Source organism: Medicago truncatula, chromosome 5, assembly GCF_003473485.1.
Source record: "Medicago truncatula cultivar Jemalong A17 chromosome 5, MtrunA17r5.0-ANR, whole genome shotgun sequence".
In the NCBI taxonomy this organism is placed as follows: domain Eukaryota; kingdom Viridiplantae; phylum Streptophyta; class Magnoliopsida; order Fabales; family Fabaceae; genus Medicago; species Medicago truncatula.
In genome coordinates, this window is record NC_053046.1 from 2,074,800 (window position 1) to 2,098,284 (window position 23,485).

General features: G+C 34.3%; 2 protein-coding genes across 2 annotated transcripts; both read right to left on the bottom strand.

The window, feature by feature from the left end:
- Window positions 1-6,019: 6,019 nt before the first annotated feature.
- LOC11439980 (F-box/kelch-repeat protein At3g23880) lies at window positions 6,020-6,820 on the bottom strand. Its single transcript, XM_003610922.3, has one exon. The coding sequence runs from the start codon at window positions 6,818-6,820 to the stop codon at window positions 6,020-6,022; it is 801 nt and encodes a 266-aa protein (XP_003610970.3).
- Window positions 6,821-8,516: 1,696 nt separating this feature from the next.
- LOC11427480 (magnesium-chelatase subunit ChlD, chloroplastic) lies at window positions 8,517-21,875 on the bottom strand. Its single transcript, XM_003610923.4, has 15 exons — window positions 21,556-21,875; window positions 21,175-21,353; window positions 20,371-20,455; window positions 19,928-20,244; window positions 19,182-19,305; window positions 18,204-18,296; window positions 13,309-13,404; window positions 12,205-12,357; window positions 11,739-11,939; window positions 11,287-11,442; window positions 10,594-10,701; window positions 9,960-10,094; window positions 9,429-9,590; window positions 8,860-8,980; window positions 8,517-8,777 (listed from the first exon to the last, which is right to left on the bottom strand). The coding sequence occupies exons 1-15, from the start codon at window positions 21,802-21,804 to the stop codon at window positions 8,692-8,694; spliced, it is 2,265 nt and encodes a 754-aa protein (XP_003610971.1). The 5' UTR covers window positions 21,805-21,875; the 3' UTR covers window positions 8,517-8,691.
- Between the last annotated feature and the right edge of the window lie 1,610 nt (window positions 21,876-23,485).

Genomic DNA, 23,485 nt, shown 5'->3' on the forward strand with positions numbered 1-23,485 from the left:
ACTATTAATTTTGGAGTTTGGAAAAACTATATACATATATACATCAAAATAGGGAAAAATGTGTATTTTTAAAGTGACGATAATGGTTATTTCTAATAGACAAATTATTATTTTTAGAGGTTTATAAACAAATTAATAATCAGATTTAAATTTATATTTTCTCCTTCACCATCTTAGTCTTTTAACTCCTCTAACTCCTTCAACAATTTGCTCAAACCATTTAAATTACACAACCCCCAATATTAATCCACAAATCATCCCATTATTGTCACTTTAAAAAAATACATATTTTTCCCCATTTTGGAGCCTATTTTGATGTATATATGCATGTAGTTTTCCCAAATTCCAAAATTAATAGTTAGCTTTAATATTTAACTATTAATTGTTTGTTTTTAAGAAAAAAATAATATAAATTTTTAAGTTTGGGGGGCATTTTGCACATAAGTGCAAAACTTCAGGGGGGTATTTGCAAAACGTCATGTTCACTAACAGAAAAATTTGACGGAGGGGGTAAATTGACTAACGTTGTGAAATTTCAGGGGGGTAATTGAAGTTTTGTTAATTTCAGAAGGGTAATTGATGAAACTTACAATTTCAGGGGGGAAATTGACTATTTACTCTAATTTTAAACAAGGATAATTTTAGTATTATGATTAAATTTTAGGTCAAAGTGTAACCAAATTTTTTTTTAGGTCAAATGCATTTTTTTTGTCCTTTTAAGTTTGACAAAAGTATCGAGTTAATCGTTTAAGTTTTAAATAAGTCTTTTAAATTTGTTGAAGTTTTAAATAGATCTTTAAGTTGTTAATTTATTGCACATATTTAAAAAAAAATTAAGTTTCAAATATGTTCTTAAAAGGGTAATGATGTATTAAATTAACAACGTAAGAAGACTATTTAAAATTTAAAAAATTTAACCCGGTATTTTTCTCAAACTTAAAGAATCAAAATATGAATTTAGCCTAAATTTTAAATACATTTGGGTGTAAAATTTAATCATAATACATGAATGGAACCCAAATATAGTCTCTATCTCATGGAACCGATTTGACAAACCAATTCCCAAAGTAACGTAACCTAAATTCAAAGAAAACATTAGCCACACTACAATGAAATATGACACAACCACACAAGACCGGCTTGTGAGGTGAAGATTGCCCCCACTTATAAACACATTGTCAGGCCATGTTCTATCCGGTGTGGGACTCACTATTGGGTTTGGTTCGTGGACATAAATGGTGGATGGCCCGATAGCGGAAACACTACAAGAAACATTACCTTTTGCCAGGGGTAAAATCCCTGTCAAAAGGACAGAATCCCTGGCAAAAGGGACGTTTGTGAGGGAAAAAGCCAGGGGCGGAAGCAGTGGCAAAAGCGCTCATCGCAAACCTTTTGCCAGGGGCTACACCCCTGGGAGAAAAACGAGGGGCAGAACCCCTGGCATAACACGTGACTTAAACCTTGGCATAAACCCTGGCAAATTCCCTCACTTTTGTCTGCAAATTTTCTGCAACTCTGACTGCGCCTGCGCTGCCTGCGCTAAAGTGACTGATGTGAAGAAAGTCTGACCTGAAAAAAACCAGGGATATGCGAGGGGTTTAACCCCTGGCAAACGTCCATGTTATTTTTTTTTAAAATATTTTATTTATTAAAATGATTTTTTTATTAATTAATAAAATGTATTTAAATTAATTTAAAAATTGTTTTTTTTAAAAGTTGTTTTTGATCAATAAACAACTTTAATTTTTTTGTACTATACTATTTTTGAGTCCCTCTTTTTTAAACAATATGCATTATTATATTATATTGTTTTATTTTATAAATTGATAAAATATAATAATAGATTTTAATTTATTAAAAAACAGATTTTAACAAAGTTTTAATTTAAAAATAAAACTAATTTATTATAAGCAATTAGTGTTTGACCATATTTTTTTTTTTAAATTCTGCTACAATGCAACTACAACTACAACATGCATATATTTCTTTTTATCACAAAAAAAAAAAAACAGCATGAATAACATACAAAATAAATAACATTAATAAGTAATCAAAATTAATATCATGAAAAATAAAACAGATTTATTATAAGCAATTAGTGTTTGACCATATTTTTAAAAAAAAATTCTGCTACAATGCAACTACAACTACAACATGCATATATTTCTTTTTATCACAAAAAAAAAAAAAACAGCATGAATAACATACAAAATAAATAACATTAATAAGTAATCAAAATTAATATCATGAAAAAAACATGTAACAAATGAAGAAATTTTTACCAAATATATGAACTTTGATGAATGTGTTGTGTGAAGGGGCTGTGTTTTATGAGAAGAAAGAAGAAATTTTTCTAAGTGTTTTTTAGGCTGCTAAGAGACCGGTGCATGGCTTATATAGGGATGGAAAAAAGCCAGGGCCTATGTGAGGGACAAGCCCCTCGCTTTGTTGGTCAAATCCTAGCATAGCTAGGTTGCAGAACAGCCATAAAAAAGCCAGGGATTTCCTGCAAAAACCGAGGGGTTTAGCCCCTGGCAGGCCTGCACTGCACAACTTTTGCAGGCTTCAGTCAACTCAGCAGGAACAAAGCAGGGATTCTCTCACTTTTTGCACATCCGAGGGGCTTTCCTTGGTAATTTCCCTCGGTTTTTTCCTGACATGCAATTGATTCCTTCCCTTTTTCAAATTCAGTTCTGGCGCCAATAAAAACCCAGGGATTTTTTAAAATAAACGAGGGGCAAACCCCAGTGTTTTTTGCCAGCGGTTGTCCTTGGCATTTTCCCTGGCAAATTTGCCAGGGGCTTCAAACCCTTGTCAAAAGGTAACTATTCTTGTAGTGAAACCTGATAACATGTGATCCAATGGATCTTGAAGAGGCTCTGATACCATCTTAGAAATCGTGGTTGGGCCTAACACAACCCCACAAAACCGACTTGTGAGTGAGGATTGCCCCCACTTATAAACACATTGTCAGACCATGTTCTATCCGATGTGGGACTCTTAACAATTTTGGCCATATCAAAGTCATTTATGTTTTCAATTTGATAGAGTTATCCACATTAAGAATTTCTTTATGCTTTCCTTTGGGAAGTCTTGAATATGAGGACATTGAGACAACCATTTATTAGACCAAAAGAAATTCAATCTTTTGTGCAGGCAATTCCATCAGTTATGGATTGTAGTGCCTTTTGTTTCAGATACTTTTCATTTGGAAGAAGTTTTAACTTCATATCCAGTCTCTTACAATATAATGGCAAATCCATTCCAGCCTTCTCATTATCTTTTGTTTTACCAGAGACATTCATCATTGTGTGAACTATATTGTCACAAAAATTCTTTTCAATGTGCATAACATCAAGATTATGTCTTAGTAAATTGTCTTTCCAGTAAGGGAGGTCCCAAAAATACTTCTTTTGGTCCAATTGTGGTCTACACCGTACGTATCCTTCATCTGATGTTATCTTGGGAGGCGGACCATCTTTTTCTGTTGTGTCTTTCCTGAACCGATTCTCTTCCTCCGGAATTCATGATTGCCTGGTAAGAACCTACGATGATAGTCAAACCACGAACTCTTTCCTCCATTTTTCAAGTTAAATTCCTTTGTTTCTTTCATACAATGAGGACAAGCTAATCTACCATGAGTCGACCATCCAAACAACATGCCATATGCAGGAAAGTCGTTAATAGTCAACATTAAAACTGCCCTCAATGTTTTCACATCTAACTGAAGCTTCTGGTTTTATATTGGCACTACAATCCATAACCGATGGAATTGCCTGCACAGAAAATTAAATTTCTTAACAAAGAAACAGCATCTATGGATGTTAGTTTTGGGCAATTTGATTCTGAAGGGTTGAAAATTGAAGACTATTTCTCTTGCACATAAATATTCCAATGTATGCAAGCATATCATGAGACTCTAAAGGGAAAGCCTTCAAACGCTTTAGAGCGAGTCTAGTGACAAGACTTGTGCATCTAACTTTACATTTGTTCGCTCCTAACTCTCAAATCCTGCACACTGACGTTTAATAGATTCTCAAACTGATCAACAAGAATCCACCCTGACAATTAACGGGAAAGAGTAAGGTGCCGGTGTGTCCATCAGACTTTCGATTTGCGTTATTAGTTCATCACTTAAATTTGACTATTGAATAAATCTAAGTGAATGTACATTATTTCTTGGAATCAAGTTAAGGCATGTTGTGTTCTTGGAACTGAAGCTCACACAAGTTGTGTTGGACCAGAATATCTGTGACATGCTCAATCATACTCATACCACCAGTATGGCAGCAGAAAATCCAGAAGATGTATGAGTCAAAGTTTGTATATGCATGCTGGTTAGGCTCTGATGGCCATTGTTATGCAATCTAACTCTATATGGCATACAGTTTCTCGAAAATTATGAAATATCAATTAGAACTGTTGGAGAAGGGAATTGAAATTGAGAACAAGAATGGGGAGAAATGGAACTATGATAAATAAAAATTGCTGCTTTCACCCAATTCACCAGCAGAAGGAAAAAAAATGTTGCTTTCTTTGCCAAATCTCACGACAGTGCTGCAATTAATATATTTTTTTTTATAACACTATGGATAGAGGAACGATGGATAGAAGCCATGAATAGAGGAACGATGGTGTTTGACGAGATGTGATGGAGTTGCTGTTAATGTTTTTATTTTATTTAAAAAAGACAAAAACAATGTGTTATTTTGCAACAGGTACAACCGATTACTAGTTGAAGGGAAAGAGAAATGGGATGAGGTGGCAAAATATGATTGGACTGTCACAAGAGTGTGTTCCTAGCATTTCTCTTTTCTTATTTATACTAATTTTCGACAACTAAACTTATTTAAGGTAACTCAATATTTTATTATTTAGAGTAGCTAAATATAAATTGATACTAACTAATTCAATAATTTTTTTTTTCTTGGGTAGCAAGGGCTACTCCATATCATTGAAGGGAACCGCCCCTGTGTGTAAGAATATCACATAATGCTTCACTGTCAATGGACGAAAGCATTCTGCAGAAATAAATGATTAAAATATGCATATTATATAAGTCATGTAAATTAAATGAGAGGCTGGAGACTAACTCTAGAAGCGTATGGATTCTGTCAGAATAGAAGCAAGACATAATATATTAATATAGTTTTAGCAAAAGTGATGATGTTGTCTTAGATGTATGAGAAGATCAGACTCAATAAAATTAGAAATGACAAGATTCGTAGATTTTGTATTAAAGAGAGTAGATCATATGCAAAGTATTTAAATCACTAGAGATGCATGAAGACCTAGAAAAATTATAAAAGAAACTACTAAAAAAGATCTAGAGATTAATGAGTTGGATAAAATTATAGTTTACGATAGAAAATTATGGCGTCGTGTGATCCATGTTGCCTAAGAACTTACGTGGCCATTACTTTTCTTACAAAAGTTCATCCATTTGCAATTTAACTTGTTTTATCATTAATTTTATAAATACGAATGTTCTTAAACTTTGCTGAAATCAATTAAAATGGGTGAAAAATGGAGCTAGCTCCCAATAAATCTGAGTAGTAACACTCCTATTACCATTGTGATATCTTTCAATGTTATCCTAACCTTCACGAAGAACTGCATGCATTAAAAAATTTGTTTTTCTCAAGTTCATAATGTATTGTACAATATAAGTAAAACATTATAAAATTGGTGCATCCTTGAGCAGACATTTCAAAAATACAATAGTGTCTTGTGAAAAACATTTACAGACTGATTAGGATCCCAGACAATCCAATGACAAACCACATATAAAACTATATAAAATGTAATAACAAGAACCCAAAAAACAAAAAAACAAAAAAATATGGAAAACCATCAATTTCTCAAGCTGTAAAATCAATCAACTATTAATTGAAAATAATTCCAGAAGTCACTCGCAATCAAATCAAGTACAAAGTAAATAATATAAAGGGAAGCAAACATATATGTTGCCGTTGAGTCTCATGCTTAAGTGACGTAGCACCACATCTACGTTCAGATATTAAAAACAAGATGATATCAAACTCTCAACACAAATTTCCGGGATCCTTTCAAAATTACCACACTTGAAAGTACAATTCCTAGAATTGTAGACAAATATCTTTGAATGCGGGCAAATCTTCACCAACACTTGATCATTCTCAAAAATATGTACCGCCTCGATGTGATATTTACTAGAATCTATTGTGTACAGTTTAATCCAAGACCCTACATTTCCATACTCCTTCATAATCCAAACATCCTTCATAGCCCAAACATTATCACCGGAAGTTGCGCACAGGCAATCCCTCAACACGTCCAAGGTCCACAATTTACACACATCTACCCCACCATAATTGGGAGGAAGAATCTTTTGATAAGACTCTTTCCCCAAATCATATGAAACAATAAAGCTTGGATTTCTTAGTTGGATTTCATCAGAGCACAACCAATTAATTGCACTACTTACAAATTTTCCTGGTTGTAGATCAATAGGGCCAACACCGTATGGAAAGTCTTGAATACTTTTCCAAATATTGGTATCCAATGTATGAACCTTCACTTCTATCTTGTGAATGTAATTACCATTACTATCTTGTATTTGATATCGCAAACCAACAACCACCTTGTAAGTATCTCTAAAAGAATCATAGCCAAAACCAAACGTCATATTGTTGGAGTACACTTTTGAAGGCTTTTCAAAAAGTGGCAACTCCTTGATTGTTCTAATAGAAGGGTTACACAATATAACTAAGCCTGTATAATGGTTGGCAATACAAATGATGCCATTGCAAGAGCCAACGAAGTGATCTGAGCTGGCCATAGCATAATTTCCACCTGTTGAAAAATACTCAAACCTTGTGAGGTTCAGGTTGGTGGCTTTTATTCTTTCTTTCCTTTTTCTTTTTCTTTTTCTTTTTCTTATTCTTATGTTAAGGAAGTCTATCGGGTAAGAGGTGAAAGTGTACTTGTTTGAGTAGCTGGCGTGGCTTACAAAGTGAAGACGGCGGGTGGTTGACATGCAAAAGTGTTGTTTCTTAGCGAACTTGAGATCGGAGGAGATTAGAGAATTCCACGACTTACAGACAGAACGGAATCGAAGGAGGAATATCACGGGTAGCCAACACAGGATTTCTGGAATGAGGTCGAATGGAAGGGTGGGCAGAAGCTGTACGTTCAGTGAAGGTGACTGTGATGTTAGGGTTAGGGTTTTCTCCGTTGTTACCATCTTTGACGACGAAATCATCATCAATCTGGATATGAGTACGGCTGTAGCGTAAAGAAGGAAATATATATATATAGGAGGAGAGACGTTTCAAAACAAGGGTTTTGGTTGATCCTATATGCAATTTCCACGACAATAAATCCAAGATTCTCTCAACAAATAAAAATGATTAATGTTTAATGTTTTTAATTTATGCAGCAATTCAGAATGTTTTGTCAACCCACCATCCTTAAACTTATCAACTTTTTTGTAAAATTTTATTCAATAATATAAGTTCGAAAAATGAGTTTGTGACCAAAGTGAAGATGGAAAACTTTTGAGGGATTAAAATTTTGACAAACTCTAAAAAAAATAGAACTATTTCAAATAGCTTTTCATAAAAATCATTTTTGAAAGATGTCACTTTGACAAAATATATGATTTTTACCATTTGAAATCTCTAACAATGAATATTTAAGCTAGTGAATGCCAAAATCTTTTTTTTTTTTTTTAACTTATGTTAAATGAGTTTGAAATAACTTCTACTATTTTTGAATAAATTTCTAAAATATCCATTTTTAGAAATACAAATAAAAATCAATTTTTTTAAATCTAAAACAAACAGACCCTAAATTCTTAAAAAATAGATTTTTTTTTTTTTTACATGAGAGAAAATAAGATGGAGGTATTTTCGATTAAAGATATCTTATAAAAATTAATATTTCAATCATACCCTTGTGTTTCTCAATTTTTAATGTCCTTCATAGAAATTATTTTATAAAAAATCACTTTAATATAGTTGTATCCTTTTAATGAGTTCACCCGACTCTCAGATTTATCAAGATAAAATGCTGCACTTATGGGGACTAAAGAAGGGGTTTATAAGAAGAAGAAAAGAAAAAAAAAACAGAGATTTCTGTTTGAAATAGTTTTTGTTTTCAGTTTTTGAAATATAAGTCTTCTTCTCACAATATTTATCTTTTTATGTTTTAGTTTTAGTCCTCAAAATTAAAAATTAAAATAGTTTCCAAAACTGTAATTTTAAAAATAATTTAACAAAAAAGTTTTTAATTTTCAAGTTTTTAAAAACTAAAAAAGAGTTTTTGGGAAGTGTTTCAAACATGCTCTTGCACTTTTTTCCAATACTCTTTAGTCCATATACCCAATTTTGGAATCTTATTTCTAGAACGCTTTTGTTTGTTTATGGATAACTGAACACTTTTTACTCCATAATGACAAAAGGACTTAAACCTATAAACTTATCCAGACTGCTCAACCCTCCTCACAATTAGTGACCATGACTTTTGAGGACAAGTTAGGAAAATCTATACTTGCATCAAATCTCAGTCACAAATTAAACAAAATCTGATTAATTACGGTTTGAATATGCTTTCTTCCCACCAGTCATTTATAGTTGCGCAATTTACAATAACATTATGTAAAAAAATTGGGAGGGGAAGGTGTCAAGCTTGGTTGCTTCTCATTCAGTTTTATGAGCTCTTCAAAGCTGATAATGCTTCCCTTGTTGCCATCGAGACAACAGCATCCGAAGCATTTGGCAAATAATAATACTTCCCTGCAGTAAAAAATTTATGAACATAATTTTCTTCTATATCAAAACTAAACACGTTTATTCAGTAAAATAGCACTGCACAAACCTTGAGCAACTCTAGCAATCTCCTTCGCGAAACCTGTCGAGACAAACTTGTTTTCAGTGTCGATGACAAGGAGAGACATTCCTGATTTATATATCTTCCCAGCCACTTCAAGAATTTCATCCTTCATTAAAACGAGTCCGTAGTTAGTTCAGACTGACAGAATTGGAATTGAGCATGTAATATTAAAATCCTGTGAATTTATGCAGATTTAGGAAGACTATGAAATGAAAGTAATGCTTATTCAAAAAAAAAAAAAAAGGATAAAACATAACAATTTTTCCCCTTAAAAAAGGAGATTAAGAAGACAACAAAATGTGTAGCGTCGAATATGTTGACAAACCTCTCGAAGTGGTAAAAATAGATATTGGAACCTCAAAGGAATGATGTTGGTTGTACAGTAATTGTATTACTTGTCTTGAATTCAATATAAATGGCTTCTACCCATAAATAGCTACCCACCATACATGAAATGAAAGTTTATAGGTTTATATTTGTTTATTTGGTTACTAAGGAGATGGTTTATCTCATTTGGACGTCAAAATGTGTCTGATTACAAAGCTTAGCCGTACCTTCAATTCTTGTGATGTAGGTTTAGGGGCATCAGTAGCGGCAGCAGCTTCAGGGTCAGTTGACCTTTTTAAAGATATGTTGGCTCGGCCATCAGTGATTGCAACAATCATTATACGTCCAACATCGCCACTTTTCTCTGCATTTAATCCAACCCTAACAGCCTAGACATTTTCAGAAAAATAAGTTTAAGATTCAGCAAAAGAAATATTGAGGGACAAAGTCAACTTCTGATTCATAAAAGACCAAACTGATTTTAACATTTCTTAATCAGAAAAGACAATATAAGCAAAGATCTAAACTGACATTGTCCATCTCTCTACTGCTTTGAGTTTACTGCCATTGTCATTTGCAAATAAGTGGTAATGTCAATTCCTTAAACATGTCAATAGTTGGAAATCATCATTAAAAATATTAAAAACAGGTTCAGAATAACGTTGCTTTCTACATTTGACCTCAGTAGAACTTGTGTTTGTTTAAATTTTAAATACTATATTACTATACTAAACATGGGATGCTAAAGATCTGCATACCGTGGTAAGACCATGGGCAAGGGGTGACCCTCCACCACACGGAAGCCTTTCAAGACGTTTCCTAGCCATTGCAATCGATCTAGAAGGTGGCAGAAGAACTTCAGCTGAATCTCCACGGAAAGGAATTATTGATACCTATTTAACCAGAATAGTAATTATTATTAATAATATCATGAATCTTCTTTTATGTTTAGTCCAACAAATATCACGACTTAAACTCTGATGTGTTAAGGTTAGGTGTATATAATGAATCATATAAACAAATCGAACTTATTGTCATTGTTCTTTTCTAATACAGTGATTCTGGTTCATGGATTAGCAAATATACAAATATACATATCTGTAACCTCTGAAAATAACAGGTACCAACTTATGCACACCCAAGGAAATAAAGAATAGTTATAATTTATAAACTGCTTGAGTTCTCAGGTGACAAAGTAACTGTTCTCCTTAGGTGGGTATATATGCCGTATTTGAATGATGAAAAATTTATTTTTTCAAGTTCTGTCTGATAATTCTTATACAAAACCCAAATAGTGGATGGGCACATGTAATCTCTGACATAATATATAGCCTCATTTTTGTTAACAGTAAATTATAAAGAAACAAACAATGAATGTTAAAAATTACGAACCTGATCCCTGCTTGTATAACTTTCTGCCAGAAGCTTAAGTGCTGCACCTTTTGCATTCTGCATCCTGTTCAATGCCATGCTTCCACTGGCATCAACCACAAATATCACCTACAATAATTAAGGTTATTTTTTAAAAGATAGTATAAAAGCTTGCTGACAAACAATTCAATATTTCTGCAGTAAGTATTGTCAGAGCAAACTGGAGATTTATATTATATTCCATACAAGCCAAGTAAAATAAAGGTCTTTGATGCAAAATTAATTAGTCAGGAACAATATGGATGTAAAAACAGAATGGATTAATTACTAATAATAAATTGTATAGACAGTAAGACACTAAGAGTCTAAAAAAAATTGCATAATGTCAACATCAACGATATTTAGAGTTTGATGTAACAATTGTTAACTTCATATACATTAACAGCTATGCATCCTTAAAAGTTTAGAAAATTATAGTGATCAAGACTGATGAGGGTAGAGATTTTAAGAGAAGGATTAAAGGACACTAAGGAAAGTTGAGAATATTTTAGAATAGATAGGATGAAGATCGGGGAAGATTAGAGGTTATATAGTAAAATAATTCTAAATAATAATAATATTATTATTATTATTATTATTATTATTATTATTATATTATTATTATTATAATTAATTACTGTAAATGCAAATTCTGAAGTGAGATAACATATGTACCAATGCTCCTGCTTTACGTGCCATTCTCTTTGCCCTCATGTCAGTTTTTTCAACAAATACTTTTCTACGGTTTTCAGTGTCTTTTTCCCTTCGCAACTTTTGATAAGGTGCAGCAGCTCTAAGGGTTGCATCAACTGCTAATCTCTTTACAGGACCCTGCAAACAGTAGCTTCATTTAGCGGGGGAAAAACATTCAACGAGAACTTGTAACGAAAGTGAAATAGTTTTGATCATCAAAGATAATTACTTAACGGGCATTGTAAACATGCTTCGATTAGAATGCCGTGACATATATACAAGTTGATATGAATCGATCAAAACATTTGATTTTATACCCGATTGGCGCTCACCGAACTTCCAAGAAAAAATTATAAACTGCAAACCAGCTAAATATATTTGATGTTTTATCTTTCAGTTGTAGCCGTATAACAAACGAATGGGGTGAGGAGTACCTTTGGAAGCATTGGCTTGATATATCGGCCTCTGTCCTCCGAAAATATAACATTTTTTGCCCTTCCAGCCTTCCCACGGCGCCTCTGTGCTTGTTGGGCAAAGAAGAGAAGTTTTTCATCCACCAAGCCCCCTTCAGCATCAAAGATAAATTCTTCAGGTAATTGTTCTTGCTGTTCTTCCTTCTCTTCATCCTTGTCATCCTGTTCAGAAAGAGAATATACAAATTATATAGGTACGGTGAGGTGGATGTTTAAACTTCAGAACTGTTGCCGAACAATCCTATTCATTTTTCAGTAACAAGTTACACAAATAAGTCCATATATAAACATTCATTTCAAAAGATAGGAAACCCACTGTACTTGACATGGTTAATACTCTGCTGTGAATGAGCAAAATTTTATTACTTTCATAAAGAAACTGTCCTCAAATTTTGATTTAACATTTTGAAAGATTATACAACTTAACCTCCTCCTCTTCTTCTTCCTCTTTGTCTTCTTCTTCATTCTGTTCTTCATTGGATTCTTGGTTTTGTGGAGGCGGTGGAGGCGGAGGTGGCTGATTTTGTTGCTCAGGTGGATTATCAGTAACAATTGACCGGGGGAGAATGACCAATTCTACCTGAATTACAAAATATACGACAAACAATTTATCAGATGGACTCTTTAATTTTGAAAAGTAGCAACGACAACTACGTGATGAGTATTATTGGGCTGAGATCAAGTTTGATTACACCATTCACAGTGGTTCTTGTACTTAATCAAAATTCTTGAGCATAAATACATATAAAGGGCCTGACCGAGATCAAGTTTGATTATACTATTCACAGCGAGTCTCTCTCTCTCTCTTTCACGCACGCACACAAACTCACTCGCGCGTAGAGAGATACATAGAGGTAGAGCTAAAACCAGGATAAAACCCTATACTTCAGCATCTCAGTCTCCTTCTAGAACAAAGAAAAAACCTTTAAATTAAGTCAAAGAATATTGAATTTCTATTCTTCATTATAATATAGACAATTAAGGATCAAATTGTTGTCCAATTAATCAAAGATGCTGTGATTTGTAGAGATAATAATTTTAGAGTGGAAAATTATTTCAGCTCGAATAAATTTCTTTTAAAACTTTATATTCTTTTCACTTCACAGAAACAGAATATCACAAAGCTCGAAAACAGAAGGCCGAGGAAATAAAATTATATTTAAACAAAGTATCAATAATTTTGCAAATGTTTCAATATAACAGCAAAATCAAATTATGAATCTTTTGGATGTATAACTCAAGGATATTATTTTTTCACCCTTCCTTTTTAACAGGCTGTCAGGACTAAAAACAATTAGTGGCAAGTATTTAGCTACATCACATTTATTTGAAACAAATTAAAGTAACTAGACAAATTTATATTTTAAATGTGTGGGACACGAGCTAATTATTGACCACTAAGTGTTCATGGATGATAGGAAAGGCATGGAAAAACCTCCATACTTCAAACTATTGACGCATAGTGGTTATGTTCCTAGGAGGAGACTATAAGAACCGTAGAGGCAGCATTTAAATTTCAAAGAAAGCTTACGGCTTTTTTAAGGTCATCCGCGTAAACCTTTTCACGTCCCTCCAGAGCAGCTAAGCACTTAGCAACACGAGCAGCATACAGCTCAGCTCTGTGTCCCTGCAGTTCATAACAAGTACTTAAAATTATCAGACCATGCGGCAAAGGATATCAGCTCTGACGAGTGATGAACTTTTTCTGTTAAATGGAGTATTTATAGATTGAAAATTTTCATGTCACTTATGTTTCAAACTTTTGTTTAAACTCTTCCATGGTATCACCAAGTCAAATTTTAAAGTATACATTGCACTGAAATCTCTATTCTCTATTATACTGCATAGTTATTCCTCTTTCTCACTATACACTGTAACAAATATGATGACATCAAATATACTCACAAGTAATGCTAAAGCACGTAACAGTTTTAGAGAAAGAAGAGCCTTGTGTTAGACCACGCGTAATTAATAAATATCATAGGAGAACCAGGCAGGTTAGGGTGGTCTCTTAGTTAGGTAGTTATGCAGTTACATTGTGTGTTAGCAGTTGTGTGTTTCAAGAATTGTAATAAATAGGGAGGGGAGTATAATTTACTCTTTATTTTAACATAAGAGGGGAGGGGAGTGTAATTCAAGTTTCTCTTAGGGAAGGGGAGTATAATTTACTCTTTAAATAATAATTAATGGCTAAGATTAATTACTAATAATCCCTAAGGTATTGTTTTTCTACTCCTTCCAAAACTCTTGAGCATTGCATCTATGAGTTTCAATCCTTTGAAACTCCAGTACGTTTCGTGGCTTCGACAACCAAAAGTCGTCCTCTCTCTGCCAATGCTTTTGATTTTCAATATTCCCATTTCAATTTTCAATATCATTTTATTTTTTCCAAGGATATCACTTCATTCTTTTTAGGTTTTGCATTGATCCGTTCATGTTAGAATTTCTGGATTTTTTCCAACGATATCAATTCTTTTTTTTTTTTTAATTATTGTGTTTTGAGTATTGACAGATGTAGAACCGCCACTGCCTGTGATGATTGTGAAATTCAAAACCTGTGGATTGCAGATTTCAAGGTTACGAATTATATAGAACCAAAAATTGAGAGATGACCACTATGATTGGCAACGTAGCAATTTGATTTCAAATCATAGATGGAGTTCCGCTTGGGAACGGCCACAACAGGTTCAATTTTTTTGGGAATTAAACAAACAAAAAAATTGAGAATGTGTTTAAGAGGAAGGAAGCCTAAGGTGGTTCGCGTGAGGAGCAAATAAAATAAACTTTAAACCGAGGCAAGGATTTGGAGTAGTCTAGAGACTCAGTCTTGGAGTCAATATATATATTTATAACAACAATCAAGCCTTATCCCACTAAGTGGGGTTGGCTACATGAATCAAATGACGCCATAGTATTCTATCATACACCAAATTTGGATCCAACTCATTGACCTCTAAATCCTTTTCTAATGGTTTCTCTAATAGTTATCCTAGGTCTTCCTCTACCTCTTTTAACTTGACTCTCCTCCATTTGATCTACTCTTCTTACCACGGCATCTACGGGTCTTCTCTCTACATGCCCAAACCATCTAAGCCTATTGTCTACCAACTTTTCTACTGTAGGTGTTACCCCCACTCTCTCTCTAATGTTGTCATTCCTAATCCTATCTTGTCTAGTCTTACAACTCATCCAACGCAACATCCTCATCTCTGCTACACTTACTTAATTCTCATGTTGACTCTTAACCGCCCAACACTCCGTACCATACAACAACGCCGGTCGGACTGCTGTCCGATAGAACTTTCCTTTCAACTTAAGTGGTACTTTCTTATTGCACAAAACACCTGAGGCTCTTCTTCATTTCAACCACCCAACTTGAATACGATGGCTTACATCTGCTTCTATTTCTCTGTCATTTTGTACGAAGGACCCAAGATATTTAAACCGTGTAACTTGGGGTATGATATGATCTCCAACTTTCACCTCCAAGGTAGAACTGCTTCTCCTTCCGCTGAAGTTACATTCCATGTACTCTGTCTTGCTTCTACTCAAGCGGAATCCATACGCTTCTAAGGCTTGCCTCCAGCTCTCTAGCCTCCCGTTCACTTCCTCCCTTGACTCACCCACCAAGACTACATCATCTGCAAAAAGCATACATCTCGGTGCTAACTCTTGGATGTGTTCCGTCAATACATCCAAAACTAAAGTAAAAAGATAAGGACTTAGGGTTGACCCTTGGTGCAATCCTATTGTTGTGGGAAAATCTTCGGTAGTCTCATCATGCGTCCTCACACTAGTCGAAGCTCCCTCATACATATCCTTGATAGCCATGATATAGGCAATCCTAACCCCTTATTTCTCTAGGGCTTGCCACAAAATCTCTCTCGGTACTCTATCATACGCCTTTTCCAAATCAATGAAAATTAAGTGCAAGTCTTTTTTATCCGTCCGATATCGCTCCATCCCGCGTCGAAGTAAGTAGATTGCTTCCATAGTCGACCTCCCAGGCATAAAACCAAATTGGTTATCCGTAACTCGAGTCTCCTTTCTTAGTCTTCTTTCGATCACCCTTTCCCATAACTTCATGGTATGACTCGTTAGCTTAATTCCCCTATAATTCGCGCAATTTTGTATGTCCCCCTTGTTCTTATAGATTGGAATTAAAGTGCTTCTTCTCCACTCGTCCGACATTTTCTTCGTCCTCATAATGTCGTTAAAAGGGTCTGTGAGCCACACAATCCCTCTATCGCCAAGACTCTTCCACACTTGGATAGGTATGTTGTCCGGCCCAACTGCCTTGCCACTACTCATCCTTTTCAACGCTTCTCTAACCTCGTGCTCTTGAATCCGACGATAATAATTATAGATTCGGTCCTCCTCTCCGATGTCTAACTTGTTAGTCTGGTAAGATCTCATATCCTTCATTAAATAGGTTGTGAAAATACTTCTTCCATCTACCCTTAATATCTCTTTCCTGAACCAAAATTTTACCCTCTTCATCCTTAATACACTTTACTTGGTCCAAATCTCTTGTCTTTCTTTCTCGTCCCTTAGCAAGCTTATATATAGATTTCTCTCCCTCCTTGGTACCTAAAGATTGGTATAATCCTTCAAAAGCTTGAGTTCTCGCTTCGCTCACCGCCTTCTTAGCCTCTTTCCTAGCTATCTTATATTTATCTCAAGTTTCGACATTTTTACACCTAGACCAATCTTTAAAACAATCTCTTTTGATCCGAACTTTACTCTGAACACTGTCATTCCACCACCAAGATTCTTTACCACTAGGTCCAAAACCTCGAGATTTTCCCAACGTCTCTTTTGCTACCTTTTTAATCTCATGTGCCATCCTCTCCCACATATCATTTGCACTTCCACGTGGTAGCCTGAAGTCTCCCTCTAATATCTTGTGTTGGAATATCCTTAGTTTTTCACCCTTTAAATGTCGCCACTTGATTCGCGGAGCCCCATTTTGACTTCTTCTCTTAGCCCTCCTCTTTACCCTTTCATCCATCACCATCACTCTATGTTGGGTAGTTAAGCTCACTCCAGGTATGACTTTACAGTCCAAACAAATCTTCCTGTCGGATTTCCTAATAAGAAAGAAATCTACATGAGAACATGAGACCCCACTCTTGAAAGTGATAAGATGCTCCTCTCTTTTCCATCCTGAAACAAGTATTAGCTATAGTAAGATCAAAAGCCGATGAAACATCTAAGATGGATTTACCCTCCGCATTAATCTCCCCGAGACCATACCCCCCATGCAAACCCTCGAAACCTCTCGAAACACTCCCTACATGCCCATTTAAATCCCCTCCTAGAAAAATCTTTCTCCTAACGGGATATCCTGAATTAAGCCTTCTAGCTCCTCCCAAAACTTCACTTTAAGGTGTGCTTCTAACCCTACCTGAGGTGCATAAGCGCTAATTACATTAAAGGTGTCTTGTTCCACTACAATCTTTAGGGCTATAATCCGATCTCCTATCCTTTTAACATCTACAATATCTTTCTTCCACTCCTTATCCACAAAGATGCCTACCCCATTTCTCGATCTAACTTCACCAGTATACCAAAGCTTAAATCCTGAACTATCTAATTCTTTCGCCTTTTTCCCCACCCGCTTAGTTTCTTGTAGGCACATGAAATTGATCTTCCTCCTAGTCATTGTGTCTACTACTTCCATAGATAGATTTTCCTGTAAGTGTACCTATATTTCAAGTTCCAAAACGAATCCTATTCTCATGAACTAGCTTCTTTACCCGCACCCGTTCACGAAGATGCGGGAACCCTTGCTTAATTTTCACTACATCCAGGTGGTGATGCAGCGGCTCTTGCTCATTTGACACTGTACTCGAGCCATACAACGCGTTGCTTCCGGGCAACGACCTAGCATTCACGCTATTTTGCATTTGGTCCATGTCATAGAGATTCGACAAAGTTTTACTTTGGCTGTCGAGGCCTAACACAACCCTCTCCTTTTATCCGGGCTTGGGACCGGCCTTGGCAGGATTATATATATATATATATATATATATATATATGAGAGAGAGAGAATCCAGAATATTTCCTTTAAAACTATAGCCTTTCTTTGGTCTCACTAATAAACGATATTTCTTGCGTTTTCAAAATTTATATGGCACACATAATCTCCTAAACACAGTTAGTAAATGAGATAGTTAGAGGCAGAGGGAGATCAAGATAACGAGAGATTTAGATGCCCTCTCAAACAAAAAGAGATTTGGATATAATAGAAGAATAAGACATCTGTTTGGTGATTTACTTCATTAGACGGTAGAAAAATTACTTCTCTTAAGAAACAAAAAGAATTGACCAAAAATTCACAATCAATGGATATATGTAGCGTATATCAGATTAACTATATAAAATACTTCTCCTGAAACCTAGGACTTGTTGCAGAGCATGTACCTGGACACCACCTCGTAAAGCCTCAAGAACCAGGTATTTTAATTGTTCTTTGCCAATAGTAACATCCTTGAGATACTCTCTAGCCAAGATGATCTGCATTTCATAAATATCAAGTCATAGAACTGTTGCTGTCAATCTACATAGAAAAGCCTATATTGTGAAATAAAAGCTGTCAACTAGGAAGTTCATTTAACTATATAGCAAAAGACCAAAATAAAATAGACAAAAGGAATTTAAAAAGCAGATACCAAGACAACATATATATGGTAAAATTAGTAATTTCGTGGTAAAGTTTACAAAGTCTCAGCTGGGAGACTCAACTGCATTGTTTGCCTCTGGGACTTGACCTGAAAACCCGATTTGGATAAAATTATGTAGGTCCTCACCATCTATCTTAACCGTCATTTACATTGTGGTAATGACACTAGGACTGTGAACTTATGCATTATGCTTACAATCTTACAGTGGCTTGTAACTCTTTAGTTTAAGTGATTTTATTTATTGCGTTCATAGGGCTTCAGGCTGCTCTTCTTTACAGGTTTTCTTGTCGGCAGAACCCACGTTAAAAACGTGTTTCGTAGGCAGAATAAGGATGAGCAGGGGGAACAGAATTTTGGATAATTTCTATTGTGAAAACCGGGGCCAGTTCAAGTTAATGATTACTGTGTTAACAGTTATTAGAGATCACAACCAAATTAGAGGAGAAATACAGAAACAACAATGTATAGATAGTAAGAGGAAATAGTAGAGATCCGATTGGATTTAGTGCAAACAATTGGTGCAAAGTTTGCGAGGACTCTCCAATTTTTTGGGGTTATGCGTAACTATCTATAACTCGTGTTCTTCTATCCTCCCTTGTGATTTTGCAATCATCCTGATTCCGATTCAGGAAGGAGATTGATATGCAATAAAAATCCTAGTGTTTCCTATCTGTTCTTCACTTTTCCAATATGATTTTTATTACCCTCCTAGGCGTACCTGTGTCTTTGCATTGTCTGTATCCTCATCAACCGTTTTAAATACTTCGCCACAGTTATCCTGAAATTCTGTCGCAATTCCAACAGCTGCAACACGGTTTTCAAAACTCATTGGAAGATCTGCACTGCAGAGGGGTGTATAATTAGAAATAAGAGAGATGGTCAAATTTTGATAACTCATCTAATTAACTAAGTATTAGGTCAGGGTTTTTTTAACCACTCAATCATTTTTTATAGTTTATAAAATTATGACGGCTTAAAAAGTTCTTCAATTGGTTTTTCTTACCATGTCAGATGCCAAATTGTAAATGCTAAAAGTAAAAATTGGCAATGAACCAGCTGTTGTTTCCGGGAGGGGGAGAGAGAGAGAGAGAGAGAGAGAGAGAGAGAGAGAGTGTGTGTCTGTGTGTGTGTGTGTGAGAGAGAGAGAGAGAGAGAGAGAGAGAGAGAGAGAGATGAGGAGACAAATATGGAAGAAATGGGAGCAGGAAATGAAGGCACAGGGAAAGTGAAAGAATTTTCATCACTTGAGGACAGTTTTGGTGTATTTTAAAAATAATGATTCAAGACATTTTTAATCTGAAATTTTGTAGCTTCCAACCCCACTCAGTGGGATAAGGGTTGGTTGTTGTTGTATGAAATTTTGTAGCTTATTTGCCTCATCGCCACACTAGATCTTGGGCCTATCTTGTAAAGGGAGGAAAATAAAGAATCCTGAAGGAGCAACATTGTGGATTACAGCAGTACCTCAAATTAATTGCAATGCGATCTAGCAGATGTTCACGAACAGAACCCTCGTCAGGGTTATAGGTAGCAATCAGAAGGGGCCTGCAGGGGTGCCTAAAGCTGATTCCCTCTCTTTCAACAATATTTACTCCTTCAGTCAATACATTAAGGAGCAAATTACTGATACCCTCATCCAAAAGATTAATTTCATCAACATATAGAACACCTCTATGAGCTTCAGCAAGTAGGCCTGGTTGGTAAACAGTTGTGCCAGTCTTCACAGACTCTTCAACATCAACTGATCCAATGAGTCTGTCCTCTGTGACTCCAAGAGGAATCTGAAGCATAAACAAATTTATGATGCTTTATAGAAAAATAATTCCTTCACAAATAGTAATTAACATAATGAATCTTCAATGCTAGAACTTAATCACATTATGGAAAGCTTATTCTCTGAATAGTACCTGAACAAAGGGAGATTTGACAATACGAGTTTTAATATTTCCATCAGAATCATATTCCACGCGTTGGGCAAGATCATCTTCCCACCTACAAATATTACTCTTAAATTGAGACAGCTTTCAAAACAATGACTTAAAGGTAAACATAAGAAAGGGGACCAACAAAGATTGCTTCATCCCAATTACAAAGATGTGATGTGAATCATGGTTACTTGAAATCAATTTATTAATTCTTCAGCAGAAAAAAAGAGGAACACAGCACAAAAAATTTGGGATATGTTATTACTGGTTCTAACTACTGTTTTTCTTCCCTCCTTGCTGTTTTAGGAGGGTTTGTTTCTTTTTGTTTCTGAAACTTTTTGTATGAGGTTCAGGCTGCACCTGAAAACATTTATTGAATTTTTTAGCTTTATCAAAAAAAAAAAATGTATATCTAAAAGATGACACACAAATTTACAATTGCTTATTTAATAAAACCAATTAACAGTGTTACTACATCATCAAACAAATTTACATCAAACAAATTTACAGTTACTTATTTAATGAAACCAATTAACAATGTTCCTACATCATCAACTATGCATGATCAAATCATGCTCCATTGAGAAAGTATGAATAAACTCAAGTACTCAACCCATGATATTATAATGTCAATGTATTACGCCTTACGCCCTTGAGCTCTTATCTACTTTTATGTTGTAATAAGACAACATGCCACCTTAAACTTGTAAAGTTATTTTATTTATTTCTCAATTCTCCAAACTGACTAACATTTTTCTCAAAAAAGGAAGAAACGAGTGACCTTACTCTTCTGGGCACGACGGATCTGAATTGGCTATGGAACCTTCTACTACTTCAATAGGCGGAAGTATTGCGTGCATTCCACGTGCCATTATGGTTTTAGCAGTTCCACGCCTTCCTGATATAGCAATCCCTCCAATCCTAGGGTCAGTAGCCCCAAGTAAAAGAGCAGTTTTAATAGCATCCTGCATTACAACAACAATTTGCAAAATTCATCCTTTAATTTAATAGAAGCCAAAAAAATCAACTCACATTCGCATAATTAATTATCATCTATCCACCATTTTTCTATCCTCTTCTATCATTTCTTGAAATAAACAAATTAATGCATCGTTTATGCAAACTAATCTAATTAAACTTTTTAAAAATGAATATAATCCAGCATACTTGGCCAACAACAGCAGCAAGAGGGAAGTACTGTCTTCCATAATTACTAGCATCGAGCTTCTTCTCCTCCTCAGAAGTAAGGACCGCAGCACCATTTTCAGATTGAGCGCGAAGCTTCGGAACGCTGCGTTTTGGTTGAACTCGACATGTTTGATGAAATTTCAAAGAGAGAAATGGTTTTGAAGAAAATAGAGAGTGGAATTGGAGTTGAAGATTGGTGTGAGGGGTTTGTGTTAAACTGAAACCCATTTCGTTGTTGGTGTCATGAAATGAGTCAGAATCACACTATTTCTTATCTTCTATAGTTATGATTGGATTGGATAACTAGCATTCAAGTGGAAATTAAAATGTTTTAAAATGGTACATATTTAATTAATTAATTGATTGGGATTCAATTTTTAATTATAATTTAGTATAAAAATATGCATGGTTAGTTGGAATAACATTTTAATTGTCTCAACAAAAAAAATTAACATTTTAAAAATTAAAATATCATGATAATGTTCCTTCATTATTTTTTGTTAAATAACATAATGGCCGGACTCGTGAAAAAGTAGAAAATATCAAGTTGAAACTCATGTTTTTACATATGTTATTATAACCAGCTACCGAATTATTCTTACGTGATATAGTATTCCTCAATCAAATTATGTTTAAGAGAAACGCATGTGTTTGAAAGAATTTTTATCAACATTTTACAAATACTTGAAAGAAATTATAGAGATGATAAATGATACATTCAGATTTTACAAAAACATTCAGATTTGCTATTTGTTTATTTTTATAAGTTTTTCTCAATAGATTGATTAGTTTCTGTGAAATTTATCTTTATTTTATTAATTTTTTGGGATAGTGTCAAACTTAATATTATGATATTACTCATAATTTTTTATTGTATATTCATATTATAAAATTTACCGTTGGATTGAAGATGATCATCACATAAGTTGTATCTATAAAAAAGAAAAAAAACATTAAGCGAAATTATTTAATAGTCAATAAGATAAATCAAAATTAGTGCGTTTGATAAAAAAAAATCATGAGAAGTTGATTTTATGTAACTCATAGATATATCAAATGATTTGAGATGAATAATGTCAATTTTATAGAGTTAATCTATCCATAATATAATCCAATCGTAGATTTTGCAATAAGGATATGTGATAAAGGATTGTCAAACATTAAATTTAATTGTTCTTGTCCTTTCTTATTAACAAATCGTTAATTAAGTTATTTATTCAAACATCTTGATGTCTAAAGTTTAAAGAGAAAAGGTAAATTTTGACATAAATTTGAGAAGAAAAAGATCAAATTAGAAGTTTCTTTCACCAAAACATACTTATAGTATATATCAATAGAAAATAACAATACCAAAATTAGGGGATACAAATTAGTAAAGTTAATCCAGTCAAAATAATAATAATAATAGTAAAGTAAAATACTTATAGTCTAAATTGCAGCTTAAAACTCCTCTTCTCTCTTAAGGCCAAATCTTTCAGGGGTGGAAACACCAGTTCTCCCTCACAAGCTAAATGTTGCTTAACTAATTAAACCACCCAAACCAATATTACAATTTTGGGTGAATTTATATAAATTAAATTACAATATATTTTTCACCTTAAACCAATATTTTTTTTTCCACAAAGAGTAATCGTGTTCCCCGGAAATCAAAACTATAATAAAATGAACATAAAAACTTCACATCAACTTCAATTGCCAATGTGATTGTTTGACATGCTTGGAAGAAAGACATTATTATGCAAGGTTTAAATGCATGGCATGAATGAACAATAGACAAATGTGAAAAACTAATAACAACCAAAGATCTATAAAACAAAACAAAATAAAACGATGAGACACAACTAAGTGTAACCTTAGGAAGCTATATAACATCAAGACCGCCATAATTAATCATCCTATGCTTGAAGAA

Bases quoted from the DNA above. Each gene is read 5' to 3' on its own strand.
- LOC11439980 (XM_003610922.3), bottom strand. From the start codon at position 6,820: ATGGCCAGCTCAGATCACTTCGTTGGCTCTTGCAATGGCATCATTTGT.
- LOC11427480 (XM_003610923.4), bottom strand. From the start codon at position 21,804: ATGGGTTTCAGTTTAACACAAACCCCTCACACCAATCTTCAACTCCAA. The intron at 8,981-9,428 runs GTACGGCTAAGC...GTTTTAATGAAG, and splicing joins CTACATCACAAGAATTGAAG to GATGAAATTCTTGAAGTGGC. The intron at 8,778-8,859 runs GTTTGTGCAGTG...TTTTTACTGCAG, and splicing joins GATTGCTAGAGTTGCTCAAG to GGAAGTATTATTATTTGCCA.